General features: G+C 37.8%; 1 protein-coding gene across 4 annotated transcripts in view; it reads right to left on the reverse strand.

Moving 5' to 3' along the window:
* LOC109411441 (alpha-tubulin N-acetyltransferase) overlaps positions 1 to 26,914 on the reverse strand; it is a 126,290-nt gene that overhangs the window by 13,611 nt on the left and 85,765 nt on the right. For all 4 annotated transcript variants that reach the window (XM_062854579.1, XM_029870167.2, XM_062854580.1 and 1 more), the window contains 4 exons: positions 20,111 to 20,260; positions 11,276 to 11,520; positions 10,705 to 10,816; positions 10,305 to 10,461 (listed from right to left, as the gene is read on the reverse strand). In XM_062854579.1, the coding sequence (XP_062710563.1) occupies positions 10,305 to 10,461; positions 10,705 to 10,816; positions 11,276 to 11,520; positions 20,111 to 20,260 (664 nt within the window). The remainder of the gene's footprint in view (positions 1 to 10,304; positions 10,462 to 10,704; positions 10,817 to 11,275; positions 11,521 to 20,110; positions 20,261 to 26,914) is intronic.

A 26,914-nucleotide genomic window follows, 5' to 3' on the forward strand; every position in this document is an offset into this window, starting at 1 on the left:
CAGAAATACTTCTCTAGATTTTTGCAAGGATTTCTTCAAGGACGCTTCAAGGAGTTCCCCCAGAGATTTTTTCCAAGACTTTGTTCTGTGATTCATCCATAAACTCCTATTGAAATTCTTCCAGTTATTCCTGCTGAGTTTCCTCCAGTAATTTCTGATAGTATACCTCAAGAAATTCGAGCTTGGATTTTTCTAGAAATTCCTGCTTGGAGTTTTGCCGGAATTCTTCCAGTGATTCCTCCAGAAATTTCTTCTGCATTTTTTCCAAGGATTTTTCCACGGATTTTCTCATGCACTTCTCCAGATTGTTTTTCATAGGTTTTTCCAGTGATTTATCTGAAAAAAATCTACTGGAATTCTTTTAGTTATTCCTGCTATAATTTCTTCGGTAAATTTTGAGAATCTTCAATCTCCTAATATGTATTCCATTATGATTTTTCCATGAAATCCTCCGAATATTCCATCAAAAATTCATAAGAGATTCCTCCCGGAATGTCTCCAGTGGTTCCTGAGGGAATTTTTCTCAGGATTACTGGTAGGATTGGTGGAACGGTTTACTTCAGGAATTCCATTGAGAATTTATTCATAAACAGCTCCAGCGATTACTGCAGGAATGTTTAGTAAGGCTGCTTGGAGGATTCGTCCACTGATTCCTCAAATAAACTCAATACTGCATTGTATGTTGGCGCCTATGGTCTACTGTAATAGTGTGATTATGTATTTAGTTGTTCCATTTGTTAGCTGTAAGTTATTCAGGAGATTCGAGCTCGGTTATCAACCGTGTCGGACTCTAGGAACCGGCGATCGATGCGTTTCAACATCCAGCGGTTTTCAGCAGACGGTACGGTAGTTGACTATCACCAGAAGCTGGACGAGCGGATAAGTGAGATCAACGAGAGCGATAATCTCAACACTCTGTGGGAGTCTATCCACGGAGCGATGAGTACAGCAGCGCGGGAGGTGATAGGTACTGCTCAAAGACGACCTAGAAACGGGTAGTTTGACGAGGAGTGCCAGAGGGTAACGGACGAGAAGAATGTTGCCAGAAGCCGGATGTTGATGTCAGGGACCCGGCAGAGCAGGGAGCGATATAGGGTAGCAAGAGTAGCCGAAAAACGAATCCACCGCAAAAAGAAAAAAGAGCACGAGGAAAATGTGATTGCTCAGGCGCAAGAGAGTATGGAACAGAATGATATGCGGAGATTTTACGAAATTGTCAATGGCGTGCGCCTTCTCCCGTCATGTGCAACGACCGTAATGGAAACTTGCTGACAGACAAGACAAAGGTGGCTGCCAGGTGGAGAGAGCACTTCGAGGTATTGTTGAACGGTGGGAGTGGAAGAGCGACGGACAGAATTCGAATCGACGACGACGGACAAGCTGTGGAACCTCCAACGCTAGACGAGGTCAAGACAGCCATTAGGGGACTGAAGAACAACAAGGCTGCTGGGAAGGATGAACTGCCGGCCGAGCTTCTCAAGCACGGTAGTGAGCAGCTGTATCAACTCTTACACCGTATTATATTGAAGATATGGGAGGAGGAAGAACTGCCTGCTAGTTGGTTGGATGGTCTCATTTGCCCTCTTTTCAAGAAAGGGCATCGACTGGAGTGCGCGAATTACAGAGGAACAACACTCCTCAATTCAGCGTACAAAATTTTGTCCGGAGTTCTGTTCCACGGGCTGAGGCCGATTGAGGAGTCCTTCGTCGGCGAATATCAGGCAGGATTTCGTGAGGGCCGATCAACGACGGACCAGATGTTACCCTGCGGCAGGTTCTCGATAAATTTCGGGAGTACAACTTGCAGACCTATCATCTGTTTATTGATTTCAAGGCGGCGTACGATTCAGTGAAGAGAAACGAGTTATGGCAGATTATGATCGAACATGGATTTCCGGCGAAGCTGATTAGACTGATTCGTGCGACGCTTGACGGATCGAAATCAAGTGTACCGGTTGCGGATGAAATTTCGTCATCGTTCGTAACCTTTGACGGACTGAAGCAGGGCGATGCTCTTTCGAACTTACTGTTCAACATAGCACTGGAAGGAGCGATAAGGAGAGCTGGTGTGCACAGGAGCGAAACCATTGTCACAAAGTCGCATATGCTCCTGGGCTTCGCGGACGATATCGACATCAGCGGAATCGACCGTCGGGCCGTGAAAGAGGCGTTCGTACCTTTTAAGAGGGAGAACAATACTCGGCGGTAAACTGGAGCACTGGGCTGGACACGTAGCTCGTATGCCGGAGGAACGACAAGCTAAAATTATATTCAGCAGAGAACCAGGAAGGGGTCGTCGGCTTCGTGGAAGGCCGCGCACACATTGGCTTTTTGCAGTTGAGGAGGACCTAAGGAATCTAAACGTTCAGGGCGACTGGAAGCGATTGGCCCAGGACCGAGGCCAGTGGAGGCGGATACTTCATTCGGCGTAGACTCACCGCTACGAGTTGTAGCCCATCAAGTATCAAGCAAGTAAGTTATTCAGGAATGGGTATGAAACAATGTTGGCTATCCGTTAATCGGCTTTTTTTAGAATATTTCCAACTTAAGGACAAGGTTTTTGGAGTACATTGTCCAAACTTTCTAGAGCACCGTTTTTAGAACCGTTGAACGGATTTGGATTAAAATGCATCACGCTGTTGACAACTACTGAACAATTAGCGTGATGCATTTTCATCCAAATCCGTTCAACTGTTCTAAAAAACGGTGCTCTAGAAATTTTGAGCTATGTATTCCAAATACCTTGTCCTTAATGTAGCCTGATCTTTCCCAAATTTAGACCATTAATAGACAACTAGTTGACCAACTTTAAATAAAATTTTAGAATATTTGAGGGCACTTTTCGAAAAGTTACAGCTAGTTGACCATTTTTCGAAAAGTAAACATTTTGCCTGTCCCAATAATCCTGTCCCAAGGGATAGATAACTTGTTTATATTGTATAGCTGTCCCTGTAAACTTTGTCTTTCCAAGCTGTGGTGGTTTGACAACTGTTGGGTTCATTGCAGCACGGCACTCTAGATCGTTTTTTTTTTTGCGATCGTGTTGATTTTCTGCCCAGTTCATAAAAAAAGAGGTTTTTATCCATTTTCTTACTTGTTTAAACGATTTTCGTAACTTTTTCTGCATATAAACACAGCCACCATGACTACGATTCAAACCCTTCAAGAGTCATTCCGATCGGTTCAGTCGTTCGTGAGTTTTGTTGCCTCAAAGAGACTTCAAACTCATTTTTATATATATAGATATCCAACTATGGGAAGGCTTATTTACCATGCCAAGACTAAGAAAGTTGTTTTTTTCAATGTCTCTAACAATCAATTGGTTAATGCCCTGGTGGCGCTTTCACCTTAATGATAAGTTAACGGAAGGTGTATTTGTAGAACTTCGTCGATGTATAAAACTACAAACAAATATAATTATTACAATCAACTAGGAAATTTTCCAAATGAACACTGACTCAAAGACACATCTTAAATGACAAGCGAACCTCGTTTTCCATAATGAATTTTTCATGGCATAATCACGTGATTAATTATGACACATCGATAGCCTTGTCAAGTTTCTTGAACTATAAAGATGAAGATGCTCCCACTTTGTCACATTGTCACAGCTAATCCTTTCAATTTGTAAGGACGAACATCAAAAGTGCCGAGGAGCACTTTTTCCCTGTCAAATGGAAAATCAATATCCCACTATGGAAAGAAAGAGTATGCAAGGCAATAATTGAAGACGACCGGCTTTCTTCACACTGTCATTAGCAAGTCGACGACGACGGCGACGATGACCTTGTTGAATTTTAAAGAAATGGACTCTTTGCAACAGCGCAAAAAAAAACTCAAATGAGCGAATAGCATGCAATTTCGTTTGGTCCTATTTTAGAACGCGCCTGCTTCTGGTACCATGTGGTTGGATTCGTTGCATGTGAGAGCCACGTACCTCCTCCATAAAGAATGCGGTAAATCTGACATAATGTTGCTGTAATTTTTAAAATTAACATTCACCTAAATCGGTACACATATACACTTGATCCAGTTTGACTAGTGAGTAGTCAAAAGTGGAATATGGTTGCGGCCATATTACTTGACAAAACAGGACAGCCCGGTTAGGCATTGACTTAGAACAGTATTCTTTGTGGCACGGCACGAAATGCAGGTCATTGTCCACTGCATTGGTGCAACAACGAACGTGTGGGTGATCCTTCGTCACCGGGTCTGTCAGTGACCCCATTTGGTTACGGAAAGTGAAAATGTGTTGAAAATTATGAATTGCTATTTTCGCGTGTCAGCTCAACCTTCAATTTATTTTCCATCGTATGACTTGATTATGAACTGTATACAATCCATTTCATGAAACTACTAAAATTGCCAGTTTGTCCATCATAACTCTGTAACAGTCGCTGTAGAAATTATTTAGGTACAAACGATCGACAAATATATTTAGGGACAGAAGGTCAAAAATTGTTAACTTCAGAAAAATGCATTAATTGAAAATGTTGTTAAGAGCTTTTGTCCCTCCTTTTTTTTATATTTCCATCTTTTGTACTTTTGTCGACAGACAATCTTCTTTCCCTTTGACCTTAATATGTCATACATAAAACCTTGCCTCTGTTGGTTAATTGAGTGAGTTGCGAAAAAAGAATTTGATGAATCCATGATCAATGAATCATGCATTTCTTTCAGTTTACGTATGAAACTATTTTTGGTCGCCTAATAGGACATAGTGCAGCTACTGTTGGTTTTAACGAACACTTGGTAACTGTGATAAAACCTGCCATACTTAGAAGTTGTCGGGTTTTATGGCGGTTTTCTTAGACATAGTGTACACTACCTGAAAAAAAAACCGGGAAACCTCAGGCAGTTTGATTTAACAGGGGAAAACCTGGAATACTCAGGGAAATTTTGCCCCAATCAAAAATAGAACATTGGGTCGTATGAATAGATTCAACAGTTGACTCTACATAGTTGACATGGATAAAACAAATCTCGGATATGTATTGTTAGCGTTTTTTCAGGATTTTTCCAGAAATTCCATTAGGCTTTCTTTTTGGGTTTTTTTTTTATAGATACCTCTTGGGATGCTTCCCCAGGATTTCTTACAAAATTCCTCCGTATTTTTTGACACCTGTTTCTTACCATTCCTTTTAATATTCTTTCTAGTGATTTTACGGATTTCTACCAACATTTTTTCAAGATTCGAACAATTCTTTCCAGGACTTGCTTTTGAGAATCTTCCAGGATATCTGAACTTTGACTGATTTCTCCTGGAGTTTTTAACGGAGATCCTAAAGAACTTCTTGCAGAGGTTTTCACGTTATTGCTACCAGAATCCCTCATGAGTTTTGTACCTGAGTTCCTCCTGCGTTTTGCCCAAACACTCGGGATTCCTCTTGAAGATTTTCCGTGATTCCTTCCGGTGTTTTGGGACTTCCCCAGAAGACAACCCAGGATTTCTCCCAGAGTTATTCCTCGAGTTTCTACTAGAGCTCTTCTACGAATTTTAAGGAGTGTTTCTCGAGTTTTTTGCAGGAGTTCCTCCCGGAATTTCATCAGAAGTATTTCCTGTAATTTCTACAAGAAATTTCCGTGAGCTTTATTCTAGAGTTACTCTCTGGATTCCTACAGTTTATCTGGAATATTTCCTAAAGGTTCTCGCCGGATTTCTTTTGACGTTTTGTCTCAGATTTCTCTAAGCTTTTTTCCTAGAAGATTTCTTCATGTGTTGGTCCTGGGTTGTATCCCAAAGTATTGCTGAGTTTACCCTGGTCTTCCTTTTCAGATATTTTCCGGTTTGCATTTTACACGTGCCCAATAGGGCACTGCATGCCGTGATTTCTAAGATATTTTTTAATTCCTACACAGATCGAAAAAAGAGTGCAAAATTCTGTGATATATGATGCACATGATTGGAGCGTGGGATATAACAGAAGTTTACATGACATATCATGTAAAAGTAAAAAATATCATGTAAAATTCCATTATATGTCATATAATTCAGCATGACTCTGTGTGTTTACATGACATAACACAAATTTACATGATATATCATGTAAACTATCATAACACTAAGTTTACATGACTAAACTGAAGTTTACATGACGTGTAAATTTCATTATTTTTATCTGTGTAGTTTTTGACGTTCGTGGCGTTGTTGTTTACGATTCGGAATTTGTTCAGATTTTCATGGGTGGTGTGATTTAATTCAACATGTAGGGTTCGCGTGCGTGGGAAAGTGTGCTGATTTATGACTTGATGACGGCACGGTGGTACCCCTCCAGGAGGTTTTTCTGGGATTCCACAGGAATTCTACACAGGTCGAAAAAAGAGTGTATAATTCTGTGACATATGATTCACATAATTGGAGCGTGGGATATCACAGAAGTTTACGTGCATATTATGTAAAAGTCATAAAATACCATGTAAAATTGGATTATGACTCTGAGTGTTTACATGAGATATAACACAACTTTACATGATATATTATGTAAGCCATCATAGCACTAAGTTTACTTGACTAAAATAAAGTTTACATGTCGTGTTTCTCCACAATTTTTTTCAAGGAATTGTACAAGAGTTTTTGTGTGATTCCTTTACAATCTTCTTCTAAGATTCCTAATTTCTTCTGAGATTCCTAAGAAGTTTCATCTGACATTCCTCCAAGAACTCCTGTTGGAGAAAACCCAGAAGGAACATGCTGGAGTATTTCGGCAAAGAAATCCTGTAGGAGCTTCATAAGGAATGTCATCAATAAAAACTGCTGGAAGGATTGCTCAAAATTTAGAGCTAGAGGAATTCCAAATGGAACTCAAATGGAGGAAACCTAAAGAGTTCTTAGATAAATCCTAGAAAGAGTTCCTGTAGAAATCCCGAAATCAGTTCCTGAAAGAATTCCAGAAATTTCTCGGAAGATGTTTCCGAAGAAATTCACGAAGGAGTTCCTGATGAAATGCCAGAAGCGAATCCTGACAGAATCCCAATAGAAATTCCCGGAACTTGAAGCAATTGCAGAAGTAGTAACTGAAAAAAGTTCTCGTAAGATTCCAGGAAGGATCTCAGAAATAATTCCAGAAGGAATCCCAGACGGAATGTTGAGAGGAATTTTTGTAAGAATCTGGAATGGAATTCCTGAAGTCCCAACAAACATTTTAGCTGTACAGGAGTGGAACAAACAACTCTTAAGCAAACTTTGGCTTAAGAAACTATTATTCAGCTAGTTCTGTTACTTGGGGTGATTCTCGAAAGAACTCCTGGAGGAATCCCGGAAGAAATCCCGGGAGAAATTACTGGAATTCCGAGTATATTTTCCAGGAATGCCTTTTGGCAGTCTGAGAAGGAATATCTGAAGAAGTCTTGAAAGGACTTTTTGAAGGAACCTCAGGAATCTCAGAAAGGATCCCAGAAGGAAACTTCTGAAGGAACCCCAAAAACAATCCCAGATGGAGCTCCCTGAATAATCACAGACGGAAATCCTAGAGGAATCCTAGAATACATTTGTGGGGAAAGCACGGAAGAAATTCCTGGAGGAATACCAGGAAAACATACTGGGGTTATCATAGAAGAAAGTCTTGAAGGAATCTCGGAATTAATTTCTAGAGAAATTATGAAGGAATTTGAGAACCAACCACCGTCCCGTCCGGACTCAAAGGATTTCCTGATGGAACCTCTTTAGGAATCTCAGGAGAAACTTCAGGAAGAACTCCAGAAGGAACTTCTTGAAGGAATCCTCAATAAACCCTTTGGAAGAATCTCATCAACATCTCCTTGGGAAAAAAACCATGAAAAGCTGCCCAAATTTTTCTAAATCTAAGTTCTAAGAGGAAATTTCCGAATCGTAATTCCATGGCCACGTCAGACTTAGAAAACCGCGGCATGCAGTGCCCTATTGGTAGTATTTCTGATGGAATTCTTTCCGTGACTTCTTTCAGAGTTTTTTCCAGGCTTGATTACCAGATTTTTTGCAGTGATCCACCTGAGCTTATTTTCACGTGAATCCCTACCAAAAATTGCCCCGAGATTTTGGATGCTCCGTATGGGGTTTCTTCAAAAGTTGCTCCCTGAGTTCTTGCAGCGATTTTCCAGGAGTTTTTATCAGAATGTCTCTGAAAGTAATAGTTAGAAAAACTTCTGTAAAAATCAAATCTCGCAAAAAAAACGAGAGAAACTGTTAGAAAGCTCCAGGGAGGAAATCAGGTGAGAAACATATCGGGAAAAACTCTGGAAGAGATCTTGGGAGGTACTCCAGCACTGGTCTATTTAGCATGCATCCCATAACTTTTTCCAATTTTTTACCAAATATTTTGTTAATCCCTTTCAAAATATATTTATATTCAAGTTCATTCAAGTTAATTGGAGGGAATTTAAATGAACTAACATTACCAAGCTGTGTTGAAAATTTGGCTAATTTGGCGTTTCATTAGAGAAATAATCTAATCGATCTAATCTAATCTAATGGCGTTTCATTAGAGAAATAATCTAATCGTTTAGCACGTGGAAATTCCTGCAGAAATCCTGGGAAGAGCTCTGAAAATAATTGCAACAACTCTCAGAAATTCCGAAAGAACACCGGAAAAATCTCGAAAGAAACAATTTATGGGAGCAAATTCGTGGAAAAAACTTGGAAGAACTGGAGAAAGCGAAAAAAAAAACTCCAGCAAACCTTCAGGAAAAAAAAACCTTTTCGTGAATTCAAGGAATAACTCGCGGGAAGAATTTTAGTGTAGAATTAGCATTTAAGTTACAATACACATTAATAAGGGGCCCATATAGCCGAGGCGGTAAACGCACGGGTATTCAGCATGACCATGCTGAGGGTGACGGGTTCGATTCCCGGTCGGTCCAGGATCTTTTCGTAAAGGAAATTTCCTTGACTTCCTTGGGCATAGAGTATCTTCGTGCCTGCCACACGATATACACATGCAAAATGGTCATTGGCAGAGGAAGCTCTCAGTTAATAACTGTGGAAGTGCTCATAGAACACTAAGCTGAGAAGCAGGCTTTGTCCCAGTGAGGACGTTACGCTAAGAAGAGGAGAGAGGACACATTAATAAAAACAAAAAAAAGGAAGAATTTTGTGAGAAACTGTGAAAGAATTCAAAGGATGATTAGCGGTAGAAATCAAAGGAGGAATCCTGAACGCATTTCAAAGAAGAATCATAGATAGAATTTCGAATTCTCAATGTGGAATAATTGATTGGATTACCTGAATATTTTTTTCTCGAATTTTTAGAGTGTTTGGATGTTATTTCTTCTTAAAAGAAATGTTAGGTTAAAATGTCAATGAAATTCTTAGCAATTAATACAAAGGAACTCTGGAAAAAATCTTGAAATATTCCTTAACCGATTTTTTTGTTATAGGGTATGTGTGCCATCAGTAATCTCACGCTCCTATATTCACCCTACTCGAAAACAAGCGATTACGGCACCGATTGATTCCGTTCTTTTTGCTTTCATACGTGCTTACTTTTAACAAAAAATACAAAAATAAGAAACAAAACAAACAGCGCTTCAATCCTTCGTTTTTCGTAGGATGAAAATGGGAGCAACATGCTTAATAAGGGAACCAATACCCTACTCGAAGGAATTTTGCTAAGAACTTGAGTTAATTTTTGAATTTTAAACTTTTAAAATTTCTCCCTGGAAATTTAGTCCTATGATAGGTCTGGGCACCCTGTTAGGGCTTCTTAAACAACTTCTAGCGATCGATAAAACTTCTATCAATGCCATTGTCGTTGGTTGTTATAGCTGTCTCATGAAACTTAAACAAATCCAACCAGTTATGAAAACAATGTTTAGAAAAGCCTGCTATTACAATTTTTCATTTTTTCCGTAAATATTTCTATACTCAACCAAAGAAAAACCTGGCAAAGCTTTTCCATCATGTTCCTATTTAAATTTATTGCTCTATTAAATAACCCTGACTGGCACAAATATGTACATAGCGTGCAAGATGCCTTTTCATCCGCTCCAAAGCCGTCCTCAAGATTTGCATTTTAATGGCCTTCGGTGTGTGATGTGCCGTTATACATACTGTTATCACACTCAATTCCAACTTTCAACCGACAAACAGTGAAAAATAAAAGATATAAAAGTTTAATCCTAGCAAGCGGAAGTTTGTTTGTCGAGGTGAGAAGAAAAACGCACAATCTAAAAGAAGTAGTCGGATGGTATGCTAGCCTCAGCGCCTACTGTTGTTACATGCTTTAGCTTTTTGTCGCCCCGAATTTAGTAGCCGTGATAAACGTTAGAACGAAAAGCGTGTTTCTTCTAATTTGGGGTGGACTTGTTTCAATGTAGTATGTAGTAGTTACCTGTGCCATACTGCAGGATGGTCGTTTTGCCGCATAGCGACCCACCGGGGGTTGCTGGACGACTGGCGGGGATACGACCGGTTGACGCGTCTGCGAGCTGGACCTCCGCTGATCCCCGACGGTGGTGAAGGTGGGCCCGAAGAGGTTCGTGTTAGGACTGTTGTTGGTTGGGTGGTGGTTGATTGATTGCGGTGAGTTTTGATGGTTAGAAAGGGAGAGACGGGAAATTAAGCATTGTGAACGGTATTAGTTACACCCATAATTATTAAGTGATGTGTGGGTTTTTCTATTATATTAAAAAAAATGCCTATAAACCTTCCCTTGGAATAGAAGCACCAAAGTGAATTAGTTTTCGGCGTGATTTTCCATTTTTCTCCTCAAGATATTACGATAGCCTTACCTGGCGGTGATGTGCATACGACGTCCATCGATGTCCGAGGCGTGGTGATTGTTTGCAAAGAAACCTTCGTACACCACGAAATTGTTCATTTGCGGTATCTTCTTGTAGAGTCCTGTAAATGCAGGAGTTGACCAAGGTACAACGAAAGGAAGAAGAAATCCATTAGAGTGTAAAATTTACAGTACTGGCAGCGGTGGAACTTGGATAACAAATTGCTTCCACAAGGTATTTAGTCAGTCATAGTAGCCCATGCCTTGCGTGACGAAGCCTGTTTGCTCAGTTGGCCATACGTGTCTACGGCAACGGCTTATGGTGGCTAGATGCACCAGCAACACGCCTCCTGCGATCTAAATGAATTTCTTCCGGCCAGTGCGGAAAAGTGAAACAAATATTTGCCTTGATAAAACAGCGATAAGCATCCTTTGCGAATGAGGAAGCGTGTTCCTGTGGCCAGTACGGGTTCATTAGCTGGTTAGGCAGCATGAATTTCCGGGATAATTCCGCAAGTGGACATTAGCCACTTCTACTATGGCTGATTGCATCTAAGTTTCTGTTTCTGATTCGCACTTACCATAATGCTTCTGCAGGAATCCGAGAAGTTTCTCCGACGGTCGATCGATGGCCATCTCCTCCGGGTGGATGTTTTCCTCTTTGAGCATGTGGTCGAACAGCTCCCGGCCCAATCCGCCACGTTGTCGCGACTCGTGCACGTAGAAGTCTAGCACGCAGGGCGCCGTCACATTCACCGTCTCGCCGTTCTGGTCAAACACGTACAGGGATTTGCGGCCAACTTTGAGAATGCCAACGACCAGCCCGCTGCGAGTGCGTTGCGACAGTTTCCAGATTAGAGAAAGGAAAAACGAAACAAAGGATATCAGAAGAACTCTTATTCAGACGGCTGTCGCATGTTTCGCAGGAATTCAATCTCGTGCCGCATGAAAGCGAAATTGGGTCACGAAGCACGCTACGGCGCTTTTGTTCTATTTTTCCTGTGGGGTATACTGTACTCGTTTTCCATTTCGCTTATCGGTCATGTTTTACTCTAATAGTAGTCAAAAGTCAACAATTATATTCTAATTACCACTTAAAATGTAATTCTACTCAATCTTTGCTCTGTTATAACGTCAGTTGAAGCGCATACCTTGAAATTGGCTTTAGTATTTCTACAGGGGATAAACAAAATGATCGGGACAGGCAAAATTTTCACTTTTCAAAAAGTGTTCAACTAGCTGTAACTTTTCGAAAAGTGCATCAAATATTCTCAAATTTTTACTGTAAGTTCATTAACTAGATGTGTATCAGTAGCCCAAACTTAGAAAAGATCGGGCCATTTTCCATGAAGTTATAAAGGTTCTTGAAAAAGGTAAATTTATCCGATAGCCAACTTTGAGCTGTTATATCTTCGGATTCAATGAACCGATTGCATTGAAATTTTGACCATTTATGACTTATATAATGAGCTATGAAAAACCATTGACTTAACTTAAGATTTTTAACACGGAAGAAAATTATAACGATTAGATTGTTTTTCTAATAAAACACCAAATTTTCCAAAATATCAACATCGTTTCAAAATTCAAGATGCAAATTATAGTTCATTTAATTTCCCTCTAATTGACTTATATATAAATGTGTTTTGAAGGAAAGTAACAACACAGCCACCAATAAATTGAAAAAGTTATAGAATGTATATTAAAAATGGACCAATTTACTAAAAAATCGTGAAAAAATTAAAATCGCTATAATTTTGTCTCTTGTTAAAAATTTCAGGTTAAGTCAAATGTTTTCCAGAGTTTATTATGTAAGTCATAAATGGTCAAAACTTCATTTCAATCGGTTCATTGAATCCGGAGATATAACAGCTCAAAGTTGGCTATCGGATAATTTTACCTTTTTCAAGAATCTTTATAACTTCGTGGAGAATGGCCCGATCTTTTTCCAATTTGAACCACTGATGCACAACTAGTTGATGCACTCACAGTAAAAATTTGAGAATATTTGATGCACTTTTCGAAAAGTTACAGCTAGTTGAACATTTTTTGGAAAGTGAAAATTTTGCTTGTCCCGATCATTTTGTCTATCCCCTGTACATTATGTAGGGTCACTGGGCCACTAGTCATCCTAAACCCATTGAAGAACATTTTCAAATTAGAGTGCTGTTATATTGAAAATAAAATAAGTAAGGCAACGATATTATGGTCCCTAGCTTGGCTTGGTAGATCAGTTCCACGGTGCCAAACGCTCGATTTTTTTTATGTGAAACTTTTGAAGTCATGCCTGGCCTAACCCCGCAATGATTTTTCAGCTGAAATTTTGGGTAGATTTTAAATGTTCGACAGTACTTTCAGACAGTTATGGCCTTATAAGATCACCGCCACGGGAGTCCTCATCGCTATCCCTATTATACCACTCCTTGCCGGGTGCTATTTTAGGATAGCACCTCACCTTCCCACCAGTGGTTTCTATTTTGGGTTTAGGAACTTGATTTTCCACCGTGCGTTGCTAAAAGTGGTCCTCACTTTTTATCGGACGTAGTACAAACTGAAACAAATTAAATATGTCCTTATGGCTTTTGATGAATCCTGCATAAAATCATAAAGGGTAGAGGCTAATGGCAAACAAAGAACAAAATAATAACTGGTTTTGCCATCATATCTCGTTTTGCCATTCTTCTGTTATTATGAAAAACTTAAAATGGCAAATCAATAGCAAAATATACAATCATAGCAAATCTTGTCATTGATATGTTATTCATGAATAATGCTAAATAACACATCAATAACAAAAATTACTATCATGGTAAAACTTGCAATTTAGCACCTTTTATAATGAATTGTATAAAATATCAAAACAATAACATAATTTACATTCCTAGCTAAATTTGCCATTATTTTGATATTGTGAGAAATTATTTATAAACATTAGGCACCATAACATATTTTATTCTTAATATACCATTAAATATTATATTGTATATTTCAATCATAACTTTTCAATTCGACGTATCTCGCAAAAGTAAACAAATCCGGATTCTCAGCTGTGTGTTTGATTCGCAATGGATTCTATTTGATGTACATCAATTTATGTTAATTTAGAACTCAAACAATTAAAGAGTATAATTTGTAAAACGAAGTATCTATCTTTTTCGATCTTTTTAAGAAAGCTACTAGGGCACTGGTTTGTTTGTTTGTTTGTAAATGTATTTACGACACTTTACACCTGAAGGGAGGGCACTGGTGTAGTGGGATTCTTCTTGCACATGTAAACATCAATTCTACTAGTTGTGTACAACATAAACTTTTATTTGTGCTATTTTCTCTCTCAATGCTCAGTCAATTCGAGTGCGGATTTTAAACTTTGATATGTAATGTTTTGTACTGCTGTCGCTTTGTATATTCATACTGATACATTGTTGTATTGAATCATTGATCTTCATTACGCTGAAGAGATCAGTCTCTATGTAGGAATAAACATTATCAAATAAAATGTTTGTTTGCAATCTCCGACCAACTATGTATGTGCAGTTAGTTTGATCGCAAAGAATTTCCAGTATTCGTCAAAAGTTACCGTTCATGTAGATCCAAGAATCTGTTTTTACATTGATTGATGAACTTAAATTTTATTGAAGGAAAAAAAAGAAATAGCTCATTTTACCATTCTTCTGCTACTTTGAAATAATAACTGCATCTACCATTATTTTAAAATTGGATTTAAACAACTAAACCTACCATTATTTTGATCGCCACATAAACAGCTAAATTTGTTCTTATTCTGTTATCAATAACTCAAGAATGTCATATTTTTTTATTCACCGATAACAGTTGATTTGGGTTTTATTTTGTTATCAATATCTCAATAATAACTTATTTTGTTCTTCAATTTAATCCGCATGCTTTACCATTACTTTGTTATTACAATGGCAAAATAAGTTATTTTTAAGTTTTTCTGCAACCAAAATTTTGTTATTATTTTTGTTATTTTAACTCTTATTTCAAACAAACAAATAACACATTTTGCCATTCAAACATTCTGTTTTAATGGTAGAATTTGCCATTCTTTTGCCATTAAGCTCTACCCTTTATAAAGGGTCGCAGACAAACAGACGCAACACTTCTAACATTTCGTCACAGACAAGCAGACATCTCCGGTCTCCCTCTAGTCATTTATTATCGTTTTATTTTTTAAAGAATATTTAAATCAAATATTCTGTAGTTTGCAAATTGTTCGCAGACGGCGCTCACATAATTTTTGCTCCTGTTTGACGTTCGCTTCCCGGGTAGAGGTGAATGGCAAACCAAAAACAAAAGAATAACAAATTTTATTGTCATAACTTATTTTGTCATTCATGAGTTCTTCATGAAGAGCTTAAAACAACATGTGAATAGCATAATATGATATCATATCAAAATATGCCATTCGCTTGTCATTTTAAAATTTGGAAGAATAACTACTGAATGTCTTATTTTGCTATCATAACAAACTTTGCAATTGGTGAGATATTGTTGACCTTTTGCGAGTTTGATGCACTCGCAGTTTTGGCACTTATCAAGAACAACATAATGACAAAATTTGAACTTTGGTTATTCTAATGGTAAATTTTGATATTTGTTTGCAATTACTTTCCATCCAAAAAACTTATAAGTTTTCATTTTGTTATAGGAATTAACAACTTAATATACCCTTCTTTCCCGAGCAGGAGAAAATAGCTGAAGAATAACTAACTCAGGTATGGAAAACCGAATACCTACAACCCGAATGAGGTATTAAGTAGCCTTGCATAAGAGGTAAAATACCTAAAATAATAACTGGTGTGTATTCTATGCATAACGCGTGAATAATGACATCAGGTATGGCAATACCTAAATAATAATCGACGATTTTTCCATACAAATAGAGATTTTTCCATAATTAAATAATACCTCAAGCAGTCCTCAACACCAAACCAATAACTCGTTGAGATATTTCATGAATACCTACAAAATACCAAAATATGTTATTTTCAATACCTGGATAAGCGATCAATACCTTGCCTTGGTATGATACCTGACTTTGGTATGTTCCAGTTATGTGGCAGTTATTCATTCCTGCTCGGGTTTGGATGAAAAGGGAATAACTTATTTTGATATTGTTCTATTTTCAATAACTCAATAATGGTATATTTTGCAATTCTCAATCTTAATTTTTTTGTTCTTGGTTTGCCATTGTAATGTCAAAATTTGACATTCTTTAGTTATTTTATCGAACAATGTCAGTTATTATTTTTGCCCTTTTGTCACTTATTTCAAACAAACCAATGACAAATTTTACCATTCAGTAATTCGTTTTGAATGGTAAAACTTGCAATTGTTTTGTAATTCTTTTCTGCCTGGGTTACTACCGGCACCTACTGAGCGTTTTGTGAAATAGCGTGTTTGGCATTGATGATTATGTTTACATGACGATGATTTTAATAGCAATTTCTTTCAAGTGATACGTTTGCTATTCAAAATCATAGTCGCGGAAGTATATTTACCCAATCTAAAAGGACTGAGTTTGGCCAATAGAGTAGCCAATAATAAACTAGGTGGCAATAGTGAGCGAATGTAAAACTTGAACAAAAACGCTGCGAGCGCCACAGATGGGCAGTTGGCCAACTATTAAATCGACACTGATTTTTCATTTGGGCCTACCTGACATTTTCGAGACGACTACATGTTGCTATAGAAAAAAGAATAAATATTTTGTTTGTTTTGATCAAGTTATTAGCGAAAGAGAGAGTCGACGAAGAGAAATCGATCAAGTTAGTTAGGCCCTTATGAAAAATCATTGTCGTAAATTTTTAAATAAACCGTTTAATCGGTGTACGTGGGAATTATTAGTGTTGCGTCTGTTTGTTTATGATAGGGTTCTGGAAAACATCTAGTCACGTGACAAAGTGCATCAATATTCACCTCATGCTTTATTGATCCACTGCTGTTCATTTTCCATACCACTGCTCAGCTCACTTCACCGCAAAATATAAATAAAGAAAGTGACGTCACACAAACCATCGGAATAGCAACTCAGTGCAAGATTTGAGTGGGTCCCCAAATGTAGAAACCCATCGCTAATCCCATGTCGCGTCCTTATTTTTCATTCCCGTTTAGACACCACCGGTGTGAACATGGGTCCCTATTCAGGGCCCGGAAATAGGGATAGGGACACATTTAGGGACGCCCGTGGCGGTGCTCTAAGGAGACAAAGGAATGAGTAGTGACATCAACTTTCTTAGTTACGTCACTCCCACCGTGTTCTTCTTTCAGGAATCAATATTGCTGTACAGTAGGCCTGGCCGCTTCAATGCTTACAATATATTTTATATGTACTGCAAACATTAAATTTAACATTTAAATCTCCACAAAAATATTTCTGCAGAAAACCCTTTATGAATCTCTTAAAAAGTTTCTTAAAATTTTCATGAAATACAGCCAAAAAATCTCGCGTTTTTTTTTTTCAAGAAGATCTTTTTTTTTAAGCTATACCTCCCCCCGTTGAACGTCGCAGTTCCAATTCTTTCTACATTGTTTCATGAGCTTCGCCAGATCGCAGAGGGCAAACTTCTTCAAAAGTTTTCATGATGAAGGCCGTTGTAGTATCAACGGTATCATCTAAATCATTTGAACTGTCAATGGATGATAAATATCCATGATATTTGACCGCAATTAATTCGGTTTAGGTGGAGTTCCCAGTTCTTTGACCGGGGATTCCTGAAACGCAAAGTTTGCGAAGCTACATTTAAGTGTTTAAAAAAGATGTAACGATGATCAGATAAAGATTTGGATTCTTCATCTGACATGCCAATTGGTCAACTGGTGACTAATTCAGCTAGAACAAAGTGCGACACAAAGCGAACAACACTTTCTCTCCAGCAGATACCATGCAGGTTGGGTGGTTGCCTATGTTAAGTTACCCAAGATCTGTACTACTTAACCCTTATGTGCCCGGCAGGGGTACCTTTACCGATTTCACATCTCGATATTTTAATGATTATCGAGAGGAAGAAGTTGAAACTCTGCTAGATTTCAAGAACTCGCGAATATATATCTATCAATAGGGTTGACCGAATTTTCGAGTGAAAAGGAGTAGGGGGAAAGGGCTTCTGATTTTTTTCTTATTATGTAGAAAGCCGGCACGGTACCCGGGTACCCACGAAGCTGAAATGATCCGTAATTTTTTCACAGATTTTAGCAATGTCGAAGCTAGACCTGTGCGCCGCCGCCGCCGACACTTTTTGTCCCACGCCGACGCCGACTGAGGTATTGGTCGCGCGCCATACGCCACTGTTTGTCACGCCGCCGATTTTCATTTTTCACGTCGGTGATCAGTGCACGAACAAAATTAAGTTTGCATAAAGTTCAGAAAAAAAATCTCGCGATCACTATCATAACAGTTTGACTACAATAATTGATTTCTCAACTCTTAGAACTGTTTTTTTTTATTTTTCATTAGATATCAATAATTATTCATCATTTACATCTCTCCAAAAGTTCCTTCAAGGATTCAGTGATGCTTCCAGGAGATCCCCCTGGACATCCTCCAGAAAACTTCTTGTGGGATGCCTCCAGGATCATTGATTTTTTTCAGAGATCTCTCAGGAAGATCTCGACAAAAGTACCTTCAAGGAAAACTCAAAAAATTCTTTCAGGAGAGTTCAGGGATGCCTTCTAGAGATTCATCAGAGATTCATCGAGAAGATCCTTCAGGGACTCTCATAACAGGTCCTTCAGAGTTTATTTTGCGAGCTTCTTCGTGGATTCCTTCAGAAGCTCCTTCAGAAATCCCTATAGGAGTTTCTTTACCAACTAGTCCAGGAGATCCTTCAATTTTTTTTTCTAGAATTCCAGCAAGGGATTTCTCCTGACGTTCAGTAGGGATTGCTCAAGAGGATAATTCAGGAATCACTCCGAGAGTTTCATCAAGGGTTTTTACAGAAATTCTTTCTGAGATTCCTCTTGGAATTACTTAGGGATGCCTCAAGTTTTTTTTCAGAGATTCTTTCAGGAGTTTCTTCGGTAGTCTCTCCAGGAGTTCGCTTTGAGATCTCCCTAATCTGTAGAGTTTTTTGCAGTTTGTGTCAAAATTTCATTCAAATCCATTCACTCCGAGCAGAGATATTGAATTTATTCGCGTTTTATACCTATTTTTCCCATTGTGCATTGGTATTTGATACATCGATTCCTAGCAAACTTTTCTCAGATTTTTTTCTTGAAAGTCGTAAGCAATGAAAACTGCTAACGACAAATTTCTAGAAAAATCTGTTCGCAGAGTTGTTCTTTTTAGAAATTTCTGTAAATAGAAGTGGATAACTGTGCGAATGATTTTAGTAGATCTAAGAAATTGTCAATGAAAAGCGTCATAAATTCCCAAGTAAATTACACTGATACCTATTTGCCAAAACTTGGTTAGAGTACTCACGTGTACATAATGGGTTTCTCGAAAGTTCACAATTCAGCCTACAAACTAGGAGAATGTTTTTCACATAGTGTTTGTCCTAAGTATTCTATGATGTCAATGGGTTCAAACTGCATGGTAGGGGAAAAATAATTCAAGATAGACTTTCACCTAGAATCGTATGTCACGCGTCCTAGGTAGTAGATATTAGATAGAAACGCGGCACACTTCGAGGCTTATGACACGCCTAGACGACTGCTGCCGCTAATCGCACGGCCACGAAGCCCACTAGTAGTTTTCAAGAGTGCGACGATTCAATATGACGTCATGCGTTCCATTGATGTTGTCCAAATCGTGACGTCATGTTCGTTTGGATACAAATTTTGACAGTTCGTTTGGATACAACGGTTTTATCTCCGCGAAACTGCTATCTATAGGTAGACAGTTTTGTAGTTGATTGAAAGATCTATGTACTCTGTACTAAGTTTGCTGTATTACTAAAGCATATTGTGTTCATCGTTTGAAAATCGTTGATAAGTATAGATCTTATTGAACATTATACATAAGGGGTGATACACAAATTACATCACGCAAAAATTGACCATTTTCAATCCCCCCCCTATGTCACACTTTTTGTATGAGACCTCAAAAAAATTGGTATTGATCGTCACGTTATGCAAACCACCCCCCCCCCCCCCCTCCCCACTAGAAGCGTGACGTAATTTGGATCAAGGTATCTCCTGATTTTTTTCCTGGTGGAAATTTTTTTTCATTTTTCCAGAAACCATTTTTGAACAAAATTGCACAAAAAATGATTTCTGCAAAAACGAAAAACTTTTTTCACCAGGGAAAAATTCAGGAGATACCTTGATCCATACTCTACATGTGTACGAAAACCGATTTTGAAAATATTGCTTCGTTATTTTATTAAAAATCAAAAACTAAAAATGAGTAAATGCTTCCAGTTTCGCCTTAAGTAGCAGTTCGGTATACTTACTGTTTCTGGTTGGATTCGAACATCAGGTAGATGTGGTGGTCGGAATTTCGCAGCTTCTGTGACGTGGTCACCGGATTCGACAGCCCTTGTGCTTGTGCGGACAACTGTCCGACAAAGTTGATGATTTCGGAGATTTGTGCGGTGGCATCGCTGGAAATAAATGAACGGTTAGGTAAAATAATTAGTAGAGCTCAAAGTAGATTTCAGTTGATCATCAAAAGCTGAACAAATGTTTTTTGACCTTCTATTCTTTGTTGTTGTTATTGCTCATGACAAGTTCCGAGCGTGAGAATTTCTATATTCGACCGAAACCATTTTGAATCTAAACACGATTCGTGCCACGATACCATATTTGGGGCCGAGTAGCTTGTTGATCGCACCCACGAGCCGCTCCTCCAAATTCGGAACAATCGTCAATGCGTTCGAACGGGGGTGGTGTAATCGTTTCCCGTTTGCAAAGCTCTCTTCCCTAATGGAAGAAGAGGCAGCCGGCACCAGGCGTTGTTATTCAATCGAAATTGACCGCATTTGAAGCCGATTGCCATTACTGCTCATCTACGATCGACTGAGGAAAATGACTTGGCGTCGATATATTAATGAGCCATTAATGGAATAGATCTCTCGATCGCGCGATAAGATTTGCAATTGAGAGAATTGAGATGATTATAGCTTTGCGCTGCGTCAATCGTCATTGCTTTCTGTGAATGTGATAGCCTTTTGATGATAATAAATTTCACTTTTGTTCACATTCAAAGATAAAAAATCTTTGATGAAATTGCTATATTGTCTACCCGCGTTGGTTTGACCGCTTCTAATCTGAACACTTTTTAATGTGACCCCCCGCTAATCTGCACATCATCGTTCAAACTAAAAATGGTTCAAATGTCACCCGAGTAGAAGAAAGTAAAAATTGCATAACAAAATATGTTATTTTGACAAAATAACTGAGTAATTAAATCAGGTATTTTAATGTTATCAACATAACATATTTTGTTATAAACTTGTCTGTCATAAGCGGCAAAATAACAAATATCATAACAAAAAAATGTTCCTGGAAGATCAATTTAATAACTTGTTTTGTTTGTTTCAATAACAACTTAATAATCATGAATTTGGAAAATAGTCCAATAACAAATTTTGATATTTAAAAGTTATTGATAACAACCCAAGCGCAAAATTTTTTGGACCGCCCTTTACATAAAGTTATCTTGATTGCGAATAATAAAATATGAGTCTAACTGTTTTCAAGGAACTACTAACCCACCAAGTATTACAACATTATGAGATTTTCTATGAAATGAAATATGTAACTGTATACAAAAAAATGATTAAAAAACGGGATATAATTGTCGAAGTGTTTATATCCACGAAATGCAGTAAAGAAGGTAAATTTCCAATGTTGTTGTTATAATTTAAAAACTTGTTATTGTTGTGATCAGGGATGGGAACACTCACTGCGAAAGAGTTACACTCACTTGCTGTTTTCTCAGCTCAGAGGCGTTGCAACCAAAAATCGATGTATGGACGACTTTTGCCTTGTGATTTTGTCTAAAAGTTTGCTTAATACAATAGGGGTCGCACACGCATACCGATGTCGTGAGGAAGCTGCAGGGCTGGTAGCAAGTCACTTTTTAGTGACTTAGTCACTTTTATTGGGTTGGTCACTAAAAAGTCTCTTTTTTCAAGGTCAGGTCACTAAAGTCACTATTTTCACCTAAAAAGTCACTTTTTTCAACTTTTTTGGGAAATTGATAAAATACGGATTGAAAAATATTCAAAAATGTTAAACCATCAAATGATTCCACATTAATAAGTCAAATTTTCCCTATACAAATCGTTCTATACAAAAAAAAATCGCTTCGCAACTACTTTTATGTCTTTCTTTAGGATCCAAGGGAGACATTGAAAGAAAATTGGCTACTACTTACTCCTATCCTGCAATTTAAATCAAGTTGTCGGCGATGATTGAAATATTCCAACATAAAATTACCATATTAGCCATTAAATACCTTTGAGGAAACATTTGGTCGTCATGACCGCTTTTCTCGGTAGATCAATCATTGCAGAATCTAAATCTGGTATTAGATTTCTTAGTGAAGCGTGTTTTTACGAATTGCAATCTATTTTATAAACTGGAACAACCATCTTCATGCACAGATAAACGCCCAATAGTAAGCAATGCCCTTGTAATTTCATAGTGTTGAAACTGTTGTAACACCTCAAATAATGAGAGTGAACCATGCACAGCCTTGAATAATCTTTAAAGACAATTACAGCGCTTTGCGGACCTCTTAATTCATTCGCGGAAATTATTACATTACGGACCTTCACAGACCTGCACAAGCACTGGTTGTTTTGTGGACTGGACACAAAGGCTTATATTCCATGGAGATCTTGTAAGATCTGTATCATGTATAGAGTTCAATATAATACTCCATTTACTTGTCAGAAGTCATTGGTCATTGGTCTGAGGCGTATAGAATAGTCATTCGTATAATACTAGTTTTGCTTGTAGATCCTGCACCTACATTTCATGGAATTTTGGGACGACCTAGATCATATGTAGAACTAAAAGTAGTAAAACTGTTATAGAAATCTTCAAAACATATGCCTTAAAAAACAACATCAATGGAATCCAATCACTGTACGTGTGTATCGAAACAACTTTATGCATATTGTAAGACTGCGTTTGGAGAGTTTTATAAACTAACGCAAACATATTTTGTATGGGGCCGCCCCATGGTGCGTCGGTGAGAGTGCAGGCCTAATAGCAAGTCGCTATTTAGTGGCTTGGTCATTATTTTAAATCCCCAAATAAATTTAACAACTTTTCCCAGAATGCTTGTAACTACATATTATGAAAATTTAACCAAAAACTATATGAGACAATTCAAATAAATTAGTAAATATGGGACATTTTGAAGAAATTGAGAGTTCTATTACATTTCCATAGGCTATTCAAAAAAACCGCTGTTTTCTTCTTGTAATTCTTCTGAAAATTTCCAAGGGGGTACGTAGAGAAATATTTCAAGTATTACATCAAAATTACTTAATTACTTTCTGTTATTCATTTTATTTTATTTTGAGAGAATTTTTGCAAAATATTCAAGAAATCATATTTGAAAAATTCTTATACAAATTCATTCGCACATTTTTAAGCATTTCTCGCGTTTAGTATCATACAGGCGTATCTACAATGATCGATTTCTCTTCGTCGATTTTCTCTTCGGATTATTCCGGAAAATACGATCAATATTCGGATGATCTCTCGGTGTATTTTGGTGAAGGACGACTAGAACTAGCATTTAAAACAACAAAAACAACCAAAAATGAATTGCAGGCCAAGTTATTAGCCGAAGAGAAAATCGATGAAGAGAAATCGATCATTGTAGATACGCCCGTATGATACTGAGCGCGAGATTTGTCTATCTAAGTTTCCATCAAGGTGAAATTCATGACAGAAAACATCCAACAAGTTTTCCAAGAGTTTCATAACTTATTTATTACAGTCATTGCACAATTATGGGTCACTCTGTCACAATTATTAGTCAGTCAGTTCACTATGCAATTTAAATGGAATTGACCCATAATTGTGGGTGACCCATGATTGTGACTGTATTTCTTGACAGAATTTTCATGCCATGCTCATCTAGTTCTGCACAATATCTATATATATAAAAATGAGTTTGACTTCCCTTTGAGGCAACAAAAGTCACGAACGGCTGAACCGATCAGAATTAATCTCGCATGGTTAGATTCGTATTCATGGTGGCTGTGTTTATACGTAAAAAAAGTTAGGAAAATGAACAAGAAATGTAAGAAAATAGACAAAATGCTGATTTTTTATGACCTGGGAAGGAAATCAGCACGATTGAATTGAAACCAATCTAGAGTGCGGTGCTATTTTGAGCTCAACAGTTGTCAAACCACCACAAGACGGCAAGACAACGTTTGCCGGGACAGCTAGTATTATATAAAATTGTAAATACATACAGATTTGTACGATTTCAGGAAGGGAAGATGAAAGTTCTTCTTGAACATTTTCATTATGCGATACTCCAGGGTTTTCTGAATCAAATTCGTTCTACAATGTTTCCTCACTAAGCATATTTTTGTGCCAAAAGTCACTATTTAGCCACTTTTTTGCTATCTCAAAGTCACTATTTGGTCACTATTTCAGAGATTTTGGTCACTAAAATAACTATTTTGACCCTCAGTTCCTGCTACCAGCCCTGAAGCTGCGAAGGCAACTCTCCACGAGGTGAATGTAAATTGCACTCACCTCGTGGAGAGTCGCTTTCACAGCTCTGTCACGACTTTGTGATTCGTGTGCGACCCCTACTCCATTCGGCAAAGTTTTAGACAAAACCACAAGGCAAAAGTCGTCCATACAACGTTTCTTGATTGTATGCTTCTGAGCTAAGAAAATAGCAAGTGAGGGTAACTCTTTCGAAGTGAGTGTTCCCATCCCTGGTTGTGATATTTATCAAATATTTGTACACTCACAATATCACAATAATAACTTTGTTCCATAACTAAACATATTATTGAAATGTCGTTTGATTGGTCCATATCAATAGCTGGATAACAACAAAATAAGGTTATGAAAAAGTAATTCCTTGATAAGTTAATAATAACAAAACAAGATATAAAAACAGGTTATATTGTTTTGTAGATATTAATTTGCTATTCGCCTCTGCTCGGGCATTGTTTACGCATATTTGTAGTAAGAAACGATGAGTCCGGATTAGATTAACCAGACTGTAATGCATCCGTAACGCAGTTGTACTCATAGGAGTTGCACTCACGCGCTCGCAGTGTTTGTAGTATTTTCCCGCCAAATACGACCACAATGTAGAACTATCTTCCAATAAAGGTGATCGACTTTTCTATAATAGTCTTTCGCAATTCTGTAGACAATATCCAGTGTTATCCTATATAAGTATAATCGTTTACCAGGACACCAGTAGAATCGTTTACTAGTTAACAGTGTCGTGAACCAGTCCGTCAGAAATTCAAACTATCAGTGAAGCTAAGTTGCAATAAATCAGTGTTAATATAGAACAATAAGTGTATCAGTTTTACCGTCAAATAAATGTTGCAATCGTTCACAACATTATGAATCCGTTTTCATATCAGAGCTCATTATCATCACGATTATGATCGTTCAGTGTCCGACAGATTCCGACTCCTACCACAGACGCTGTTATGTGCGAAAACGGTAATTTTGCTTATGGAACGGAGTGAAACGGAACGCAGAACCTGTAGTATGAAGTAGGGGTGGTGGGGGTAAAGTGGACAACCTAAGCATTTTGGTCGTTTCCCGCGGAAATGCGGCAAAATCCATCTGCTTTTCCGAGTAACATGGATACTCTAGAAATCTTGCAAGGGATTGCATTTGAAAAATATTGTTGTCTTTGATTATTTTCTTCACCAAATCGTGCATCAAAATAGCGTGAAAAAAATTGGTGGGCGTAAAATGAACAATCGATGGGGTAAAATGAACAAGTCTTTAAAAGTTATATAACAGCATATTGTTTAAATACAAACTAACACATTTAATACGATACCTTTATTTTGTTCTTTTCAAACTTTTAATACAAACTTTAAAACACACTTAAATAATTATTGTAAAAATAGTGTAAAAACAAGCACTGTTTTGGATGAAAATTATATTTTGTTGATATATTTTTTTTTAACTTTTTACTTCGATTCTATCAGGATAGGTATAACGGCTTATGATTCTGAAGTTTGCAAAACAAAAGAAATTTTGGTGAAATTTGCGATTGTCCATTTTACCCCCACGGTGTGATTTTGTTAAAATTATTTCCAAAACATGTTTTTTTACAAAACTCATTTTTTTCCGGCCAAATATATTCTTCTACGTGGTCTTTATTGGTTTAGGGTGTAAAACATGTAATAATTTGAAAACAACTTACGAGAAAACCTTAGCAATTATAAGCAGATTTTACATCATTTCCGATTTTACTCGTAATTTTTAAAAATTTTGTCATCTTGAAGAGGTTTATTTGATTTTAATGTTCAAGATCAGCAAAAATATAATGATTCATGCTTAGGAATAAGCTTCAATCGTTGAAACTTAAAAAAAAACAATAAAAGCCATGAAACTGTGCCCTATCCATTTTACCCCACCTGTCCACTTTACCCTTTGTAGGCTGTTCGGGCTCGTTTGGAAGTTGACCATCAATGTTAACTTCTTTTCCCGATCAGCCAAGATAGCTGTGTAGTGTCGGTAGCGGTTATCTCAATTGGCTAAGAATAACACTACGGATCGCCTGATCCAGTGGTAAGAGTCCACTAAACAGGTGACCCCTAATTCATGGTGTTATGCGGCTTCATGCTTACCGTGCCAAGGAATGAATGGTTAGGGGGGTCTAATAAAAACCTAACTACAAACGGAGCCTGTGGAGCACTAGGGCGCTCTCCACAGTATTCTGCCCTTACTGCGCTAACCGGAGCAATGGTGCAGTTGACCTTGTGTTTCTCCGAGATAATCTGCTATCCTTCTTAAGCCTCAACTGCGAGGCTCAATAAGGGTGGGATTATTAGTATGTTGTTTATTAGCTTTAATTATAACCTATATGACTCTTCGCATTATGCGTTCTTCACAGTGTCCTCTGTGTATGTTCGTCTCTGGCGCTCTTCAATCGATACCAAATTGGCTTTTATCGCTGTTCTTTTTTCTTGTGTTGTGATTGTAAGAGTTTGATCGTGCCTAGTTTGGGTAGTGGCTATGGTTATGACAGCTCAGATCAATCTTCAGCATAAAAGAACAGCTTTGGT

This window comes from Aedes albopictus, chromosome 2 (assembly GCF_035046485.1).
Source record: "Aedes albopictus strain Foshan chromosome 2, AalbF5, whole genome shotgun sequence".
Lineage (NCBI taxonomy): Eukaryota > Metazoa > Arthropoda > Insecta > Diptera > Culicidae > Aedes > Aedes albopictus.